At 39.9% G+C, this 21,611-nt stretch overlaps 1 protein-coding gene across 7 annotated transcripts in view; it reads right to left on the bottom strand.

Annotated features, from left to right (window-relative positions):
• The window catches only part of pank4 (pantothenate kinase 4 (inactive)), a 69,059-nt gene that overhangs the window by 25,855 nt on the left and 21,593 nt on the right, over window positions 1–21,611 (bottom strand). For 6 of the 7 annotated variants that reach the window (XR_011962691.1, XR_011962690.1, XM_072586299.1 and 3 more), the window contains exons 6-13: window positions 20,613–20,766; window positions 19,161–19,232; window positions 15,914–16,095; window positions 15,616–15,697; window positions 12,187–12,287; window positions 8,587–8,742; window positions 5,345–5,457; window positions 3,662–3,749 (exon numbers count right to left, since the gene is read on the bottom strand). Coding sequence is in view for 5 of the 7 variants with exons in the window: in XM_072586299.1 (XP_072442400.1) it covers window positions 3,662–3,749; window positions 5,345–5,457; window positions 8,587–8,742; window positions 12,187–12,287; window positions 15,616–15,697; window positions 15,914–16,095; window positions 19,161–19,232; window positions 20,613–20,766 (948 nt within the window). In the remaining 2 variants the exon portion in view is untranslated. The remainder of the gene's footprint in view (window positions 1–3,661; window positions 3,750–5,344; window positions 5,458–8,586; window positions 8,743–12,186; window positions 12,288–15,615; window positions 15,698–15,913; window positions 16,096–19,160; window positions 19,233–20,612; window positions 20,767–21,611) is intronic. The other variant, XM_072586300.1, reaches the window with a different exon arrangement.

A 21,611-nucleotide genomic window follows, 5' to 3' on the forward strand; every position in this document is an offset into this window, starting at 1 on the left:
CACAAACTTAATGAGGGCAAAGCAGTAGATATGATCTAAATGGACTTCAGTAAGGCATTAGACAAGGTTCTCCTAGGAGACTGGTTAGCAAGGTGAGATCTCACAGAATACAGGGAGAACTAGCCATTTGGATACAGAACTGGCTCAAAAGGTAGAAGACTGAGGGTGGTGGTGGAGGGTTGTTTTTCAGACTAGAGGCCTGGACTAGTGCAGTGCCACAAGGGTCGGTGCTGGGTCCTCTACTTTTTGTCATTTACATAAATGATTTGGATGTGAGCAGAAGAGGTACATTAGTAAGTTTGCAGATGACACCAAAATTGGAGGTGTAGTGGACAGTGAAGAAGGTTACCTCAGATTACAACAGGTTCGTGAACAGATGGGCCAATGGGCTGAGAAGTGGCAGATAGAGTTTAATTCAGATAAATGCGAGGTGCTGCATTTTGGGAAAGCAAATCTTAGCAGGACTCATACACTTAATGGTAAGGTCCTAGGGAGTGTTGCTGAACAAAGAGTGGAGTGCATGTTCACAGCTCCTTGAAAGTGGAGTCGCAGGTAGATAGGATAATGAGGAAGGCGTTTGGTATGCTTTCCTTTATTGGTCAGAGTATTGAGTACAGGAGTTGCGAGGTCATGTTGCGGCTGTACAGGACATTGGTCAGGCCACTGTTGGAATATTGCGTGCAATTCTGGTCTCCTTCCTATCAGAAAGATGTTGTGAAACTTGAAAGGGTTCAGAAAAGATTTACAAGGATGTTGCCAGGGTTGGGGGATCTGAGCTATAGGGAGAGGCTGAACAGGCTAGGGCTGTTTTCCCTGGAGCGTAGTATTGTTAGGAAATTAGTATTGTTTAGGTTTCTAGTCTTCTCATTCCGGGTATTCCACAAATCACAGGTTGAAGGGTGACCTTATAGGAGGTTTACAAAATTATGAGGGGCATGGATAGAATAAATAGACAAACTTTTTTCCCTGGGGTCAGGAAGTCCAGAACTAGAGGGCATAGGTTTAGGGTGAGAGGGGAAAGATATAAAAGAGACCTAAGGGGCAACTTTTTCAAACAGAGGGTGGTACGTGTATGGAGTGAGCTGCCAGAGGAAGTGGTGGAGGCTGGTACAATTGCAACATTTAAAAGGCATTTGGATGGGTATATGAATAGGAAATGTTTGGAGGGATATGAGCCAGGTGCTGGCAGGTGGGACTAGATTGGGTTGGGATATCTGGTCGGCATGGACGGGTTGGACCGAAGGGTCTGTTGCCATGCTGTACATCTCTTTGACTCTATGACTCTATAACAAAGTTAGGAATTGAGCTAAGTCTGTGATTTGGACTATAACTTTCCCAACAATTTGAATAGAAGTATAAATAAAACAAGAGCAAAATAAAAGAGTCAACTACATCACATTTAATTTCTAACTCCTAGGAAACAACAACGATTGCAATATCCAGTTAATTTTCCAGTAATAATGAATCCAAACCAGTGCATGTGATGCAGGAGCTATTGTGGAAGCACTGTCTGCCTACACACAGGTTTTTCTCTCCACATTAATGAAATCTGAATACTGCTGCAGGGTTGGGTGCAGGAATATAGAAAAAATAAGTAAATTATATTTCATTGCATCTTTTATGACCCCAAGAGCTCTTCACAACTAATTTGTTACTTTTGATTTGCAACCACTAATGGCAGGCAAAGAATTATAACAGTTTCAAAGCAATAATGTGATAGTGGCCAGACGAGGAATGAGATAAATGACAAGATTATCAGTTTTAATGATTTTAGTTGCGGGATAGTACTGTACTGGCCAGCACAAGATGAGGACTCTTCTGCTGTACTGCTAAGTCTGTCCTAGGAGGATAGATAAGGCATCCACTTAACTCAATTAAAGATGTCACTTTTTCCATTCTGCACTTAAGTGTCAGCACTGGTTAGGTGGTCAAGCAACTGAAGTGGAATTTGAACCCCAACTTAAGGTGACTATTTTATCCTGTGGAAGAACACTAACTTGCTGAATCCTTTAAAGCTCAAACCTGGAAAAAATAAATTGAAGCTGTCTCCACATTAACTGGATCCAAACAACAACTGTTGATAGGGAAGAAATGTATCTCTAGTTCCAGTTAAGATTCAGATTGGGTCAAATAAAATATAAGGTGACTGAATAAAAGTGTTAGTTATACTAGGGCCTCAAAGAGACATCATATTCCAAGTCAGAATGGGGATGATTGGATAACTCCCCATCAATATCCATGGGATTGATTTTACACTTACGATTTTTATCTAACTATCTTCTGCTCACCGCCTGTTGCTGCAGAATTAATCTTGATATCATTGAGAGTCATTGCTGTAGTGTGTACAGACTCATTAAACAGACTCCGCAGATTGTTTGATGCAATGCACTACTTAGCTGATTGTTGAATAAAAGGCCTAACTTGTTGCAAAACAGAATGCTTTCTGCACACTCTGCCACAAGTTCCAATACATCTCCAATTCATTAGCTGACATGGTGACATTAATACATATTAATCGTAAAGCACCAGTGTCTTGGAACCAGTTGGCCCTCCATGGACCCAACACATTTGATTTCAACGTCATTCACCTTGAGTAATTTTCAAGACATTTTTGAAGAACACATTAAAATGAAAGTTCCATCTGCCAAAGGTGCACACAAGGCTGCAATTAACACTACTGTTTTATACAAGATTCTACAACTGCTTAGACTCTAGAGACAATAACACTGATTGAATGAATGTTTAAGTTTCAATCTGACAGGTTGTTTTAAATACATGTAACAATGTTAAACTGTAATATTGTCAAGGGATATTTTGGGGGGGGGGGGGTGCAGGGAGGCGTAAAATCAAGCAATTTAATCAGATCCTACATGCACTGGTTATTCCCCAAGTCAGGCAAGTAGATTAAAAAAAATCCACCATTCATCTCTGCCATCCTTTATAACCATTTTGTCAGAGCCAAGGTCTTTCCTTTGATGGTATTTGCGATTGTTCCACATCCACTGCATTTGAATTTGAATTATTAATTTACTTTCGGTTTGTTTTTATTATCTCCGTGTTACTACACCTTGTATCGCCAATTCTGTATTCAACTTTAACCTTGATGCATCCAGGAATTTGAAAATTATTTCTCATGATTTTGACGGACATAACAGTCGGATTGCAGGGTTGGATATGCTCACAATCCCAGGAGAAGGGAAGAGAGAAGTTGTGTACGTAGAAGCTTTTGGGTTTTATTCTTCGGAAGGCTGGACTGTCAGGGATTGGAACAGGCAAGGAGACAGAAAACCACTGTGCCAAATACTGACATATCACTTATAATTTATCAAAAAGCGCACACTGTTATATATGCAAAAGTGTGTTTGTTCTTTTATCTTAGTGGTCTTCTTTTAAGAAAAGGCTAACTTTGGTGAGCTGAGTGCAAATAATGTCATAAAGTACTTTTCTCAACATTGTCCCCTGGTTGCAGTTTATCACCATAATAAACTTGAAATATTTCAGGGGCTATTTAATCCCCAAGTATACTTTCAACATCACAGGCCCCAATTTTCCATGATCAAAGCAACACAAGGATCAAACACATTTGGCGAAAACTTTTTCTTCTAAACCAAATTACTGGTACTTTTTTTTGAGGAAAAGTAAGGAAAGCAGGTGTGCCTACTTTTGAGTAAGGATCTGGAAAGTTGAATTCATTCAGACAGTGCTCCCGTGTGTCCAACAAGCTTCTGACTGTTAGGGATCCGTACGCACTGAGAGAAAAACGGAAGTGAAGAAACATTTTCAGGATATACCAGGATAGCCAAAAGGTGTACAAGAATCTTTTTTTTAAAAAAGCAATCATAATGCTGCCCAAGGTTACTGCACCTTGCTGCTATGTCCAGTAGAAGGTGTAAATGCGAAGGGTGTGCAATAATAGATCAGATTTAGCATTAATGCCTTCCATGTTACATAGCCTGTTGACATTCATTCCCCAGGCTCCTCCAGCCATTTCTGTCATGCATTGGAAGGTTTCCCCACTTTGGATGCATCAAAAAATAGGTTTATTTAAATAATGCATTTTAAAGTATAAAATTGTCACTGGAAAATGAAGATTTCCCACTTTAAGGATTTTTGTTTAAATATTTCTCTATCTCTTCGGCAGCAATGAGTTATGCTTTTCAATAATAGCTATCCTGATTGGCCACAAGACTTCTATAACCACTTAATGATAGTAAATATAGGAACTGCTCGACTTAAAAAAAAATCATTTGAGTCTACCCTCTACCATCCTGACAGTCAAGTGATATAAAACTAATGGATTTGCTAAGCAGTCATGGCAATTAATCTCTATAATAAATCTACAACAGATTCAGACATGAGACAAGGAATGCCACACCCCAATGGAGAAGAGCCTTCAAAGCCACAGACCCAAAGTTACCTGTTTCACCCATACATAGTTCAAACACCAAAAATTGTTTACGCAGTACATAATAAAATATACTATTTCCTGAAAGAAATCAATCTAATTTGCAACTTGAATCAATTACAACCATCTTCCTCGGCTGTTTTCCTCTGAACACTACCAATGATTTACCATTCACTTGATGAAATAATGCTTCTGCAGATTAGTTCTGAATTTAATGCCTTTCGAGTGTAGGCTGTATCCTCTGGTGCTATTGCTCTGGATACGGTGAAGCAACTGGTAATGGCCAGCATTATCTATTCCTGAAAGCAAACAGATCAACTTCTCAACCTTCTCATTGCCAGTGGGGACATGCACAATTTACATATCATTCCTCATAATCAAATCCCTTCATTCCTTCAATCATCCTGACTGCTCTCTTTTGTATCTTTTTAATGACTAAAATATCTTATTTGCACTGTGGCAAACAGAACTGGACACAGTATCCAAGAATAGACACACGAAAGTGGCAAGATTGCCTCACTATTTCACTGGATTACAAAGAATTTATCATCCAGAAACAGGCTATTTGGCCCATCTGGTCTGGTCCATACTGAAATTTATTCTCAGCTTAAGTTTCCTCCTATCTTACTTCCTCTAATCTCATCAGAATATCCTTTCGCATCTTTCTCTCTTAACTACTTGCTTCTATTTACATACATCTGGAATCGTCTCAACTACTTCTTGTGATAGAAGGTTCCAGCTCAATGTGAACCATTAGTGATGTCTCAATATCTGATTAGTCATAAAGCCAAACATTTACATGTATTAAAGCAACATGACCCAGATGCTTGGAAGGGGAGATGTTTTCAACACTGAGCAACATTACAGAATTGTGAACTTTGTACATCAATCTAGAATTACTTTGAATCCACTTAGAAACTGGACTTGGTCAAAACTCACAATGGTTGGTGTCTCAACGTCTGAAGTTTGTGCCTGTATTTCTGCCGGAATTTCTCTGCTCGCTCTGCAGCATCCAGTGATTGTGGTTGGCTAGCAACTGCTCGCTTTACTACCTGAGATGAAAAATAGAAAAATATGGATTCATACCAAAGCAGATTCTGTTAGCTGATCTAAAAGGGTGTCATAATACGGAGGAAGTGAGGACTGCAGATGCTAGAAATCAGATTTGAGAGTGAGATGCTGGAAACACACAGCAGTCAAGCAGCATCCGAGGAGCAGGAGAGTTGACGTTTTGGGCCGAAGCCCTTCATCAGGAATGAGGTTGTATAGTCTGTTGAAAACTGTTAAATCACTGACTTCTTCCAGTTCTCATGAAAGGATAACTGACCTGCTCCATTGCCTCTTTTCCCCTTGATGCCTTGGGGTTCTCAAATATGGACAGCTCGGGTCCTCCACTTCACTCTCCTCTCATCACCCAATAGAAAAGCAGAGGACCAGAGCCATCCATATCTGAGATCCCTAAGGCATCTATATCTGAGATCCCCAAGGCATCGGGGAAAGGAAGTAATGAAGCAGGTCAATTATCCTCTCATGAGAGCTGGAAGACGGCAGTGATTTAACAGCTTTCAATAGGCTGTACCGCCTCATTGCTGATGAAGGGTTTCTGCCCAAAATGTCGATTCTCCTGCTCCTCAGATGCTGCCTGACTTGCTGTGCTTTTCCAGCACTACATTCTCGACACAGGTGTCATAGTACAACATACCAGGAGAGTGAGAGAGCACATGAGAGATACAAATAAAGAATTTATATTGCGCATTATCGTACAATCCAAATTGCTTCATGATCATTAAATTACTTTTGATGTGTAGACACTTCATATATAGACCAACATGGCAGCCAACTTGAATGTAGTGAATGACACAAATGAGCAGGTAATCTCAAGTTGGCAGTACTAGTCGAGATAAGGCAATGACTTTTATTGGTTCTACAGAGCCTTGGATTTTACTTCAAATTACTTTGAAGTTACTGAAATCTTCCCCAGGACCTGAAATTCTCTCTCTAAACCTATGTGCCATTCTCTCTGCCCATGTTTAAGTTGCTCCTTAAACTTAATACTTTAACAAACGATTAGCAGCCCAGTATGCAAGTTACTTGGTTTGAAGCCTTTTCCATGATTAAACTCTCATGTGAAGCATCTTGCCATTTTACTACATTTAAGTGTTATATTAATCCAAATGATCCAACTTCAAATGTACTCAGATTTTGTACATCTGGAATTCAAGATTTATCACTTTCATAATGGCTTATTCAGCAATGTTATTTTACAGAATAAAAGTGGCAAAGCATATAAAAAGCATGACAACTGCACTATGGCTCATACAAAAACATGTTGCAACAAACCTAGTGACTGTAAGCTCTCAAAACCAAACACAAGTCCTAGCCATTTCTGGATTTCAAAATAATTTTAGAATGCCTAACCTCTAGCTTGTGAACCAGATAAAAGTATAAAGCTCAGACATAAAATAGCGACAAAGCATTATAAAACAGTAATAAAAATATTTTTATTCAACTAAAACTAGTGATGAAACATTTATAAAGCAGTTAATCGGGGAATCAGCAAAGGTACTGATTACAATTGGTAGCTACATCGCCCTTGGTAAAGGATCTGTAAAGTTTTCAAAAAATTGAACAGACCTCAGGCATGTCTTTTACATCCATCCAAAATATAAAAGACCAAGCCTTTCAGACTTCCTGTTTCGAAAGAATGCTGAGCTCAAATTTAAAATAGAAGAATATAAATTCTCTCCAAATAACAGCTTGGGAGCACTGGCCTAAGCTATTGATGGTCACCTGTAGTTGCAATGTACTAATATGACACAAGGATTGAAACTAAGAACCTTCCAAATGCTTCATTGTGTATGGCAGACAAGCAGTAGCTCAATGTGTATAGGATGGTGAGGGAAGAGGAACTGACTACAATGTGTGTCTGCCACCATTTTGAAGATAGAATATGGAGGTTTTATTTACCAGAAATTAACTAGAAAGTTTTACTCAGAGATTACAAGTTATCCCATGAACAGCAATTGATTAAATGACCAAATAACCAGATTTTACATTTTCATTGAGGAACAAAGTTTGGCCAGAATTCTGAGGAAATCTAACTTACATTCATTTGCAATGTGCCACCAGATTTTTAAGGACCAGTGGAGAGGCTTTGGTTTAAACATCTTATCGTAAAGATAGTATCTCTGACAGAGCAGATAACCCTCAATATTGCACTAATGAGTCAACCTAGATTACGTGTTCAAATTGATGACGTGGAAGTTAAACTGCAATCTAATGACTTGGAGATACAAGTCCTATCCACCAAGGGAACTGGCAACGGAACAGCAGCAATATCCAAATTTACCATTAAAACTTAAAATTGAGTGGCTCAGTGGGTGCGTGTACCAAACAATAGAAACCTATACTGACATTGCCGGCCTCAATTCCTTATTTAAGTGATTACAGTTGGTGCGACTTGCTGAAGACCAATGCCATAGGAAATGGAAAAAGTCAGGATTTCTGTCACTGACTATTACCCAGGAAAGCTTCTTGCAAGTGCAGCATGGATCTCAACAGAATTTAAGATCATACTTCAGTTTGGTAAACATGATAAAACAGCCCAACACTTCTTTTTGAATATTACACAAGGCAAACGCCTGCTTATACTAAGCTGGGAGAAAGCGAGGACAACAGATGCAGATCACGGTCAAGTGTGGGTGTTAGAAAAGCACAGCAGGTCAGACAGCATTGGAGGGGAGGAGATTCAACATTTCGGGCATAAGCCCTTCATTCCTATTGGTCGATTCTCCTGCTCCTCTGATGCTGCCTGACCTGCTGTGCTTTTCCAGCACCACACTCTCTGCTTATACTAAGCAGTCAACGCCTGTGGAAATGAACCCTAACAGGAAGGAACATCCCAGGCAAAATAGGGAAGTGCAGTTTATTTAAAATAAACCAAGGGGTAGAAGGGGGCATAAATCAATATTTCCAGATAGCTACAAAGGAGATCGCACAGCAGCTTCACCTAGAGGTTGAGGCAAACAGCGCAGCTACATTTAAGGTGAAGCACACGAAGAACCAGAAATAGCTTTGATTGGGTTAAAGGAAGAAGTAAAATGTCAAGGCACTCGTGAAGAACAAATGCCAGCACAGATCAGGTGGGTCAAATATAAATTCTATTTAAACAAAATACTTACACCATCTAAAGCATCCTCGAAGCAGCTCAGCCAATACTCCCTTGCCATTGCATCTTCTGTAAGATCAACTGTATCTGGGACATATGAGGAGGCGTCAAGGAGGAGTGGAAGGTTCACTAGCTGCCGTTCCAGTCTGTCCATCTCCAACATGTCAAACTACCAAAGAACCAAACCTTGAATTTACTGCATGAAGTAACATGTTTATTTCTCATTAGACATCTATTGTAATACCTCAAAAATGTACAAATATTGGTAGAGTGAGTACTGGAACTCTCATTGGCTGTTGATGTTTATCTGTGCAAAGTTTCTTTCGTTTTCTGTTACCTAGCCATTTATCAGGTCAAAATTCATTACAGCTTGGTATAAATGTATTAATAAATGAAACCCAGCATGAACTTGTTAAAACAAAATGACATTCCTTTGATTAAAGAATTAAAGAAATGTTGAATTAATTTAACAATACAATTAATGGATCATGGAGGAATGGCTGATGAAGCTTATGACTTTTGGACGTCAATTGTGTGTATATAAACTTAGCTGAAGGACATAATGTAGAGTGATGAATAATCATTTGAGAGGCTGAAGGGAAATGTGTGGTGGTGTGCTACAGGCATTGGTATTAAGAGCACTGCTCTTTTTCATCTAAGTCCAGGTCATTAATGCAAATGTGGAAAAGTTGTAGACTAAGTTTGCAGATAGTGCAAAACATGTTGTAAACCATGAGGATAGTTAATAGGCTTCAGAAGGTCATAGACAATTGGTGAAATCTGCAGACCACATGGCAGGTCAAATTTAACCAAGAGAAAAATGTGGCACGTTTCATTTTGATATGAAGAGCAAGAATCAGTACAAATTAAGTGGTACGATGTACAGGAACACAGGAGGTGCATCTTGCTGGTGCAACAAATTCAGAGGTTGTTAAAAAGGAAAAGAATCCTTGGTTAGGCCCTACTTGAGTACAATGGCCAAATTCTCAGATAACCAAGATCTCACTGAACGGAGGAACAGACTGAATGGGCTGAATGGCCTACTTCTGCTCTTCCATGTAATGATTTTATTCTGGGCACCACACTTCAGGAAGGATATCAAAACTTTAGCAAGGATGTAGAAAGCTTTTACAGGATGCAACATTACTTCAGGATTAAAGACTTCAGTTATATGGAGAGACAAGAGAAACCCAAGTTATTCTCTTTACAGCAGCAAAGGTTAAAAGGGAAGGGGCACTTGATGGAGACATTCAACATTTTAAAAGAGTTCTGATATAGAAAATAAAAGGAAACTGTCTCCAGCAGAAGATCGGTTGGCAAGCAGAGGGCAAATATTTAAGGTAAGAACATAAACCAGGAGTAACATGAGAGAAAAGGAAAATTACGTAGGAAATTATGATCTGGAAGGTACCTTCTGAAAAGCAAATTTGATAAAATTTAAAAGGGAACCAAATAAATATATCAACAAGAAACATTTACTGGAAAGCAGAGAAATAGTAGGGGAATGGAACTAATGGAAAGTTCATTAAAGAGTTGCCATAAACTCAATGGACAGAAAGGATCCTGCTGCGCTATATGTCTACAATTCAATCACAATTAAAACTATAAACACGAGCCAGCGTAGGTGGCCCTGTAACCCAAACACTTTGGAGGCTTTTTAATCATGGCAGCACTGTCCTTGGAAGTCCTTACATTTCTTGCTTTTTACCACAAGGCACTGAAATAACTGTATTCCATTTTATCATTTGTTTACAAGTGCTATCAATATACTTCCAACTCACACTTTTGGAAATACTAAAATAAAAATTATGGGATAAAATTCAGCATGCCTGTTAGAGTAATTCGAACTGATGCAAAAATACAGCATGGAATACGGACAGGTTTCGTAGGAATTTATCCTGCTGGGATTTCTCTCAACCCTCCCAAGGATCTGTAAACAGTGGAGTGGTTGTAATCAAATGCACTCCTTTCTATCCTGCACTAGAGAGAAAGGGAAAGCAAGGTAACAGCGTGCATGGCCATTCAACCTGCATAGCTGCAATGCCAACTGTTCAAGGTATTTGCCAATTCTTTTCTGTTCCTTCTTTCAACAGGATGAGAATTACTCTGAAAAGGTAATGCAACAAAGCAAAGGGAAAGAAACGAAAATGGTCACTTACTGAAAACTGTAGCAGGAGTAACATAAGGTGGAAGAAACCAGGAAGGAATGAAAGATGCAGGTTAGAACTTAAAAGTGCAAAATAAGCCAAATAAGAAAATACCCCCCACAACCCCATGCAAGCTAGATCTCAACCACTGAAGAGAAGAAATGCCTCCTTCTCTGCACATCACCACAACCCTTCAAGAAATTCAGGTATCTTAAATCTTATTGCTTGACATTACAGGGAATGAAGTGGACAATACTCTGCAAGTAAAAAATATCTCAAGGCTTTAACAGGTTTTTTTATCACCCTAATTCAAAACACAAAAACCTTCCTACTTTAACAGCAGTCAAGTGTAGGTCAATGATAGCCTAACAAAAAACTTAAACATGGACAATATTCTGTCAGGAAAACAATATTCTCCTATATAGACCATGTGACTTGACATATCCTGTAACAAATAGTAGCTACCTGTGACACAATCTGATGTGAAAGTACCATGGTTTCATACAAGACAGGCTCAAAGTAGCATAGACAGTTATGCAAAAGCAAATTTCAATGACAATTATTGACTAGAGTTCCTCAATTGATTCTGGAAATGCAAAAGTAGTACTGGAAAGAACCTTTGTACAGACTAATATCTGAGTTTCAAACATTCTATACATGTTCACATTAAAGTAAAAATTAGCATGAAGTTTCAAAAACCACTATAAACAAGGATGTTTCAGAATCTTCTGGAATAAATAGTGAATTTTCAAAACATGGTGCAATATGTGGGGGTGGTGAGATGAGGGAGTTAGGGAGGGGGCAGACATTGAAGAGTCATCTGCTGGTTTCAGGAACAGACCCTTTTTCATTCCCTTCATGGCATCGTGGGATTAAAAAGAAAACTTCCGGAAAATAAAGATTTGCAGAACAACTCAAACTGCTGTAATAGCCTGTGCATTAGTGAACTCATAATCAAGCCAAATTCATGGAAGTTTTAAGGCTCATTTACACTGTTCCTTACTACTGTGCTGTAAAGGTACCCAGAATCCAGGGTCTCGGCCAAATGCAATACAAACCAGAACTCGATGGAAAGGGGCTTTCCTGTGAAAGGAGGGTCCTGCACCTCTCCAGGATCAGGATGACCCTCCAGTTAGCATTTGTACAATACAAGCTGAGTGTTCAATATCTCTCCCACAAAGTGCTACATTAGAAAGCATTATAAACAAGGTTTTTTGCACATCGTTTGAAACAAATAACACAAACTTTGAAATGCCAGCCATGATTTGTTTTGTTACACGAGACAAGAACACCAAATGCCAACTTAACTCCCTGCTTCTACAGCAACACTGTCTACTTAAACTGGAACTACTTAAAAAGGTCATGCTGGTAATTGTTCATTACACTAGCTAAATGTTTTGAATGTACTAGGTTTTATATAACTCACTTGGTTCAAAGAATACATGATTCTCATTACATATGCATACCGTTCCACTTCGTGTTCGCTGCAATGGATGCACATCAGGAGAACTGTTCATTAAGCCTGAACTGCCAGCATAGTTCTCTCCCCAGCTATACTGGTTCGGATCTGAAAAGTAAGATGATAGGGTTGAAAGTGTGCAATTTAGGAGCAAAATGGTTGAAATTCTGGGAAAGGAGAAAAATTTGGAGGAACGACAGTGAATTGAGAAAGGTTTCCTATCAACTAATACGCACTTTAGGAACCTCTTCCACTACTGCCTGTAGTATCAGTCTCAATTACATGTTCAAGGTCTTGCTGCTTGGTTTGACCCAATGAACTGCTGATTCAGAAAACAAGGATACTGCTAATGATGTGCAGCCAATCAACAAATTCATTTTGTTTTCAATCAAAGCTAAATTATAAGAGCAGGCGTCAAACCCAGGCTTGTATTCCTTTGAACACAGCAACACATGGGTGCTGCAAATGAGGTGCTTATAGATGTACAAACAAATTCACAGTGCTGATAGAAACAGAGGTAGGCCATTCAGCCCATCAGGCTTGCCCTGTCATTCAAGCAATTGTGGCCTAACTTCTAAATCAATGCCACTTTTCTGCATTCTCTTTATGTACAGAGGAACTCTGATTATCTGAGCAACACGGGCGGGGAATATTTTGTTCGGATAATCGAATGTTCGGATAACATAGTTCACCCAAGCATCGGGACCTTGAGATCTTGTCTGGATAATCTGAAATTCGGATAATTGCCATTCAGATAATCGAAGTTTCTCTGTACCTTAATATCATTAGTATCTGTGAACTTATGGATTGTTGTAATGAACATGCTCAATGACTGAGCCTTCACAACCCACTGGAGTTGTGAATTCCAAAGATTGAACATCCAAAGCGAAGAAATTCTTCCTCAACACAGTCTTATTCAGCATACTTCATAACCTAAGGTTACATACCCCAACTCTAGGGTCACCAGCTAGGGGAAACATTGTACTCACATCCACCTTGACTCACCCTGTAAGATTTTTATTTGTTTCAATGAGACAACCTCTCATTCTTTAAAACTCTAGAGAATACAAACCTAGTTTCCTTCACAAACCTGCCAAGCTAAGGATTAATCTGGTGAGTCTCCATTGAATTCCCTCTATTCAAATATATCCTTCCTTCTGTAAGGAGAAAGTGATGACTGCAAGTACTGGAGATCAGCGTTGAAAACTGTGGTGCTGGAAAAGTACAGCAGGTCAGGCAGCACTCGAGGAGCAGGAAAATTGACGTTTATCCCGATGAAGAGCTTATGCTCGAAATGTCGATTCTCCTGCTCCTCAGATGCTGTCTGACCTACTGTGCTTTTCCAGTGCCACACTTTTTGACCCTTCCTTAGATAAGGAGACCAAAACTATATACAATGTTCCAGATGTGGTCTCACCAAGGGTCTATACAATAGTAGGAAGACGCCTTTATTTAGGTACGCTCTGTTCTGATATAACATGATAGTTCTGTTTCTGTGCAATTCCGCGTTATAAGAAAATCGCATAACAGCAGCACCATTTAAACCAATGGGACCGGAATCACGTTATAGAATCATGGGTAAGGAAAGTTTGTGTTCTACAAATAATGGACTAAATTCTTCAATCACATTATAGCCAATTCGCATTGAAGAAGGGTGCGTTACAGCAGAACAGACTGTACTCAAATCAGTTTGAAATGAATGCTAACATATCAGTTGACTTTCTAATTTGTTTTACCTGCATGTTAGCTTTTATTGACTTATGGACAAGGACACCCAGAGCCCTTTGGACACCCACATTTTCCAACCCCTCATCATTTAAAAAACATCGACCTTTTGTTTCTTTTCTACCACAGTGAAAAACATCACACATATTCACATTATATATAATCTGACACATTTAAATCCATTAATTCAGCCTGTTCATTTCTCCTTCAATGGCCTTGCATCTTCTTCAACACTTACATTCCCACCCAGTTTGGAGTCATCAGCAAATTTGGAGATTTTGGTTCCTGCACAAAATTATTTATATGGTTTGCAAAATTGGAAATCTAGCACTGACTGTTGCAGAAGTTCAGAAGTAGGGATGTTCATTGATGACTGCATAATATTCAGCACCATTCAGGACTCCTCAGATACTGAAGCAAATCCATGTTCAAACGCAACAAGATCGGGTCACTATCCAGGTTTGGGCTGACAAATGGCAAGTAACAATCAAGCGACACAAATGCCATAAAAGACATTCTAACCACTATCCCATGCCATTTGGTGGTGTTGCTATCATTGAATCCACCATGATCAAACATCCTGGGGGTTAACACTGACTTGAAAATCAACTGGACCACCATATAAATTCAATGGCTACAAGGGCAGGTTAAAGGGTAGGAATACTGTAGAGAATAACTCATTTCCTGACACCCCAAAGCCTGTCCATCACCTACAACGCATAAGTCAGGAGTGTGATGGAATATTCCCCACTTCCCTGGATGAGTGCAGCTCCAACAACAATCAGGAAGCTTGACATGATCCAGGATAAAGCAGCCCACTTGATTGGCAGCATATCTACAAGGATCCACTCCATCCACCACTGACACTCAGTAGCAACAGTGTGTACTTTCTACAAGATGCACCACAGAAACTTACCAAAGATCCTTAGACAGCTCCTGCCACACCCACAACCACTTGCATCTCGAATTTCAAGGGCAGCAGATACATGGGAACACTACCATCTGCAAGTTTCCCTCCAAGCCACTCACTATTCAGACTTGGAAATATGTTACTGTTCCTTCACTACTACTGGGTCAAAATCTACGAATCCCCCTCCTAAGGGCATTGTGGGTTTCCCTACAGCACGTGGACTGCAACATTTCAAGAAAGCAGTTCAGTACCTTCTTCTAAATGGCAACTAGATAAAAGCACTAAATGCTGGTCAGCCAGCGGTATCCATGTTCTACTAGTGAATAAGAAAACACTTGGAACAGTTTGCCACTCAGTGAATGATCCATTTATTCCTATTGTCTACTTTCTGTCAATTAACCAATTCTCAATAAGATAGGACGGAAAATATTTCGTCTGGTAGGAGCAGCTTAGACAAGGTGGTATTGCCTTAAATTAGAGCAGGGCCACTCAGGTTGGATGCCAAGAAGCAATTCTTCACATGAAGCAAATAGAAAATTGCATCTCCCCTCTAATAGGTTGCTTAGGCTAGGAAGGAATTGAAAGCCTTTTGTCAGATAATGGTATTAAGAGTTACAAAAGCAAGCTGGGTAAATTAACTTTAAACAGAAATCAGTCCCAATTTAATTGCATGACAGAACAAATTCGAGGAATGGAATTGTTTGTTGCTGTTCTTATGATTTAACTACAACAGAGGGATGAGTGTAGAATTCCAGATTTTACCTCAACTAAAAGAGTAATACATTGAAAACAGGCACTTACTGTCCTCTTCTGCTCCCTTTAGAAAAGCCCCAATGGCACCAAGGTATCCTTCATGTCTTAAAAAGAGTGCCTGAACTTCACCCTAACAATCAAGCAAGATAAAAATAAATGGTAAACTAATAAATTGCATATTTGTTACTACATTGTTAGGACATCTAGATTCATGCCAACAGCTTATATTAAATAGTTTAGATACCTCCATCAAAGATCCAATAGAACACAGTACTCCATACCCTCTAGCACCTCACTTGTCAACCATCTACCCCCCCCCTTCCCCCATCAATCCCTAAATTGTTACCTTTGTAAAGTAGTTGATACTGTAGGTAATGGTGTGCATGGTAACAGGGTGGCCGCGGATAAAGAAACCACCAAAGTATACTCGGCTGAGGTTGTGAAGCTTGGCATACAAGCAGGCCAGCTGGCCAATGTCATTGCTGATCATGTGCAGTAAACTCTTGGCCATATCCTCTTTGGTGAACTCTAGATACAAAAAAAAACACAGTAGAGACATCTAATGAATTGTAAAGTCTTTCTTTGCTGGGATGGGGAAGAAAAAAAAATGAGGGTGAGAGAGCACAATCAAGAGAGAGAAAAACTGAGAGGTAACTGTGGGATTCACATTACCAGGTGTTACTAACCGCTTGCAAAGTTCCAGAATCTCAATTAACTCTATTTACTAACCACATGAAGCAGAATGACAAGAGTCTTGTGATGTGAGGTGAGGTAAGAATGACTGCTTTTGACATCAAGGCAGCATTTGACAAAGTGCAGAATCAAGGACACCTAACAAAAATAGAGTTAATGACTGAGGGGAGGACCTGCCAGGAGTGCACAAGATTATGAGGATCTGAACAGGGTGAATAGAAAGTCAAAGAGTCAACAACAGGAAGCACAATTTTACACTGAAAGACAGGACGATCAGAAGGGATTTGAGGAAAGGTATTTTTCACCCAAAGGGAGGTGGGGTTCCAAAATGCAGTATGTGGGAAGGGAGTGGAGGTGGATAATCTCACAACCTTGAAAATGTACTTAGATGAATGAGCACAAAATACTCCCAACATTCAAGGCTATGCAGTGTTGGACAGTGAGACTAGTGTAGATCCAGTACAGCTTTGGCAGTACAGATTTGATGGGCCAAAGGCCTCTTCTGTACTGTAGGATTGTACAAAGCTAAAGGAAGATGGTTATTACTGTTGAAGGTTAGTCATCTCAGCTCCAGGCATCCCTGCAGGAGCTCCTTAAGGTAAATATTTTCTAAACCTGCTGACAGGTGTTACTACACACCTCTGGAGCAAGCGGGACTTCAACCAGGGTTTTCTCTGACTAAGATACAGATACATTACTACTGTACCACAACAGTTCTATAACTCTTCAGGGCAACCATCGTCAGCTGTTTCATCAATGACCTTCCCTTAAACACAAGGTCAGAAATGGGATGCTCATTGATGTATGCACAATTTACAGCACAATTCATGATTCTTCAGATACAGAAGCAGTCCATGTCCAAATGCAACAAGATCTGGATAATTTCCAGATTTAGGCTCACAAGTAGCAAGTAACATTCATGCCACACAAATGACGAGCAATGATCATTTTGAACAAGAGAGAATCTAACTATTGCCTTTGATATACAATGGCACCATTGTCACCGAATCCCCAACTATCAATATCCTGGGGCTACCATTAACCAGAAAATGAACTGAGCCATAGTAACACTGTGGCAACAACAGTGGTCAGAAGCTAAGAATCCTGCAGCAAGTAACTCACTTCATGACTCCCAAAGCCTGTCTACTTACAAAGCATAAGTCAGAATTGTGATAGAATACTTTCCACTTGCCTTGATGAGTGCAGCCCCAACAACACTAAAGCAGCCTGACAATATCCAGTTAAAAAGTAGTCTGCTGGATTGGCATCACATCCATAAACATTCACTCTCAGTATCAATAGTGTGTACCACCTATATGATGCACTGCAGACACTCACCAAGGCACTTCAGACAGCATCAAAGCCACAAACACAAACATTTGGAAAAACAAAGGAACTCCACCATCTACAAGTTCCTCTCCAAGCCATTGAGATGGAAGCATTCCTTCATTATAACTGGATCAACATCCTGGAACTCCCTCTCAAATGAAATATGCATTTACTTACACCAAAAGACTACAGAGGGTCAAGAAGGCAGCTCATTATCAAGATCATAGAATATTGAACATTAAACATTACAGCACAGTACAGGCCCTTTGGCCCTCAATGTTGCGCTGACCAGTGAAATCAATCTGGAGCCCATCTGACCTACACTATTCCACTTTCATCCAAGTCTACCCAATGACCATTTAAATGCCCTTAATGTTGGCAATTTGCTACTGTTGCAGGCAGTACGTTCTACTACTCTGAGTAAATAAACTACCTCTGACATCTGTCCTATATCCATCACCCCTCAATTTAAAGCTATGCACCCTCGTGCTAGCCATCACCATCCGACGAGAAAGGCTCTCAATGTCCACCCTATCTAACCTTCTGATCATCTTGTATGTCTCTATTAAGTCACTTCTCAACCTTCCTCTCTCTAACAAAAACAGCCTCAAGTCGCTCAACCTTTCTTCATAAGAACTTCCCTCCAGCAGACAACATCCTGGTAAATTGCCTCTGCACCCTTTCAATGTTTCCACATACTTCCTATCATGCAGCAACCAGAACTGTAGGTAATACTCCAAGTTTTGTGCTGCTGCAGCATGACCTTATGGCTCTGAAACGCAATGCCTTTACCAATAAAAGCTAACACACTGTACACCTTTTTAACAACCCTATCAACCTGGATGGCAACTTTCAAGGATCTATGCACATGGACACAGACATCTCTGCACATCCACACTACCAAAAATCTTACTATTAGCCCAGTACTCTGTATTCCTATTACTCCTTCTAAAAGGTGAATCACCTCACACTTTTCCGCATTAAACTCTATTTGCCACCTCTCAGCCCAGATCTGCAGCTTATTTATGACCCTCTGTAACCTGCAACATCCTTCAGCATTATCCACAACTCTACCAACCTTAGTGTCATCCACAAATTTACTAACCCATCCTCTACACCCTCATCCAGGTCAGTTATAAAAATGACAAACCGCAGTGGCCCCAAAACAGATCCTTGCGGTATCTCTAGTAACTGAACTCCAGGATGAACATTTCCCATCAACCACCACCCTGTCTTTTTACAACTAGCCAATTTCTGATCCAAACAACTAAATCACCCTCAATGCCATGCCTCCACATTCTCTGCAACTGCCTGCCGAGGGGAACCTTATCAAACGCTCTACTGAAATCCATATATACAGCTTATCAACCACTTTACCCTCATCTACCTGTTTGTTCACCTTCTCAAAAAACTCAATAAAAATTAGTGAGGCACGACCTACCCTTCACAAATCTGTGTTTGACTATACCTAATCAAATCATTCCTTTCTAGAAGACTATAAATCCTATCTCTTGTAATCCTTTTCAACACTTTACCCACAACCGAAGTAAGGCTCACTGGTCTATAATTACCAGGATTGTCTCCGCTCCTCTTCTTGAACAAGGGGACAACATTTGCTATCCTCCAGTCTTCTGGCACAAATCCTGTAGAACAATGATGACAAAGATCAAAGCCAAAGGCTCTGCAATCTCCTCCCTAGCATCCCAGAGAATCCTAGGATAAATCCCATCCAGCCCAGGGGACTTAGTTATTTTCACGTTTTCCAGAATTGCTAACACCTCGTCCTTATGAACCTCAATCCCGTCCTAATAGCCTGAATCTCAATATTCTCCTGGACAACATGGTCATTTTCTTGTGTGAATACTGATGAAAAGTATTCAGTTAGCGCCTCTCCTAACTCATTGGACTTGACGCACAACTTCCCACTACTGTCCTTAACTGGCCCTAATGTTACTCTCGTCATTTTTTTATTCCGCTCATACCTATAGAAAGCTTTCGGGTTTTCCTTGATCCTACCTGCCAAAGACTTCTCGTGTCCCCTCCTGGCTCTTCTTAGCTCTCTCTTTAGGTTCTTCCCAGCTAACTTGTAATTCTCAAGCTCCCTAGCTGGACCTTCACATCTCATCTTTACATAAGTCTCCTCCTCCTGTTCCTTGAACAAGCTCCACATTTCAATTGTGCCCATCCCCTGCAGTTTCCTTCTCCATCCTAAATCTTGCTTAATCACATCATAATAAACTTTCTCCCAGCTATAACTGTTGCCCTGGAGTATATATCTATTTCTTTCGATCACTAAAGTAAACGTAAGCAAATTGTGGTCACTATCAGCAGAGTGCTCACCTACCCCCAAATCTAACATCTAGCCTGCTTCATTATTCAATATCAAATCCAATGTGGCCTCACCTCGCCTCTTGTTGGCCTATCCAGATAAAAGTCTGGCACAGCCAGTCATGCCCACATCCGAAAAATGAATAAGAAAAACTTGCATTTGAATTCCCGCACAAAAAAAACCAATTAATTTCAGTGATGCAACACACCTAATTCAATTAGAGTCATAGAGTAATAGAGATGTATAGCATGGAAACAGACCCTTCGGTCCAATTAGCGATTTGGCCAAGGGGTGTCAAAAGTTACTAGTAATGGATGATGGCACACTGGTGCATAGACAAGCATGTTTCTTCGCTTGGACTTTGAACGTTGATCAGTGAAAGAGTGAAGATGTTTTACTTTGAGTGAAACGACATATACTAAAATAGGAGGTATTTCAGCACTAACATCTCCCATCTTAATGTATTTAAAACTTAAAAGTGATGGCAATACATTAATTCCAACATCAATCATCATATATGTAAAATGAAGCTTGAGATATGATTTTGCATTCTATTGTTGTTTATGAGAGAGTACAATGGTGGCGCTAATGGGTAGGATCATAAAGCAGCAATAATTATTACGATCGTTATCACAAGAAACTGCCTCCGGCCAAACAGGATTCAAGACACGGCAACTCATCAAGATGTACCTACCTTTATCAGTAGTGGCAGATTTTCCAAAGCTACTGGCAATAAGATCTCCAGTCAGCCCAAAGGATTCATATGCCCCACCATAAATATCACGAACTAGCATATCCACATTTGTGTGCTGCCCTTTTGAAGCAAGTTGCAATAATTCATCAAATCGCTGTATGAAGAGAATAAAAGTTAAAGTAAGCCATACACAAATTAGGTTAGCCTTTTGGGCATAAGTCTAGACATGATAATGCAGAAAATTGCCTTTATAACTTAAGATGCAATGAATCATACATAATAAGCATATGACAGCCCTTTGGTTTCTAATTGCTGCATACAATTAGGGATACAGAAAGAAACTCAAGGAAATAAAATTTAAATTAAAATTGTGATTTGTGTCATCTGGGTGTTCCTTTTGCTTAGCCTACTCCTTCATGAAACCTAAATGCCAGTTTCCCTTCAAATACCTCAGTCACGTACCCATGTTTTAACAGATACAGACAGTGTCATCGCTCTTTTCCTGGCCTCCCCCATCTGTACTGGGTTGAATGAATAATAAATAAGAGCAGAAACAATGGCCAATTCTTTTCTTGTAGATCAGTTAACAGAGGTCAATTGTAACACCCCTACTCCACCATACAATAAAGATCAATTCGCTCAAGAGAAACTGGGATTAAACTTTATCATCATCTTTATTTTCCCTAGGTTTGCAACTTTGGGTCGCGGGAAAGGGAATAAGAAGTAAAGCAATTAATAAAGAATGACAGCAATATTAACTGGAAATCCCAACAGAAAAGAACAATTGCCATCATCAATGCCATGGCCAAACTTTAGGACTGCGTCAAAGTCATACAGCACAGAATCAGACCTTTCGGTCCAACTCACCCATGCTGACCAGATATCCTCAACTGAACTAGTCCTGCTTGCTTGCATTTGGCCCGTATCCCTCTAAACATTTCCTATTCATATGCCTACCCAATTGTCTTTTAAATGTTGTACAGAGGAATCTCAATTAAC

Source organism: Chiloscyllium punctatum, chromosome 16 (assembly GCF_047496795.1).
Source record: "Chiloscyllium punctatum isolate Juve2018m chromosome 16, sChiPun1.3, whole genome shotgun sequence".
In the NCBI taxonomy this organism is placed as follows: Eukaryota; Metazoa; Chordata; class Chondrichthyes; order Orectolobiformes; family Hemiscylliidae; genus Chiloscyllium; species Chiloscyllium punctatum.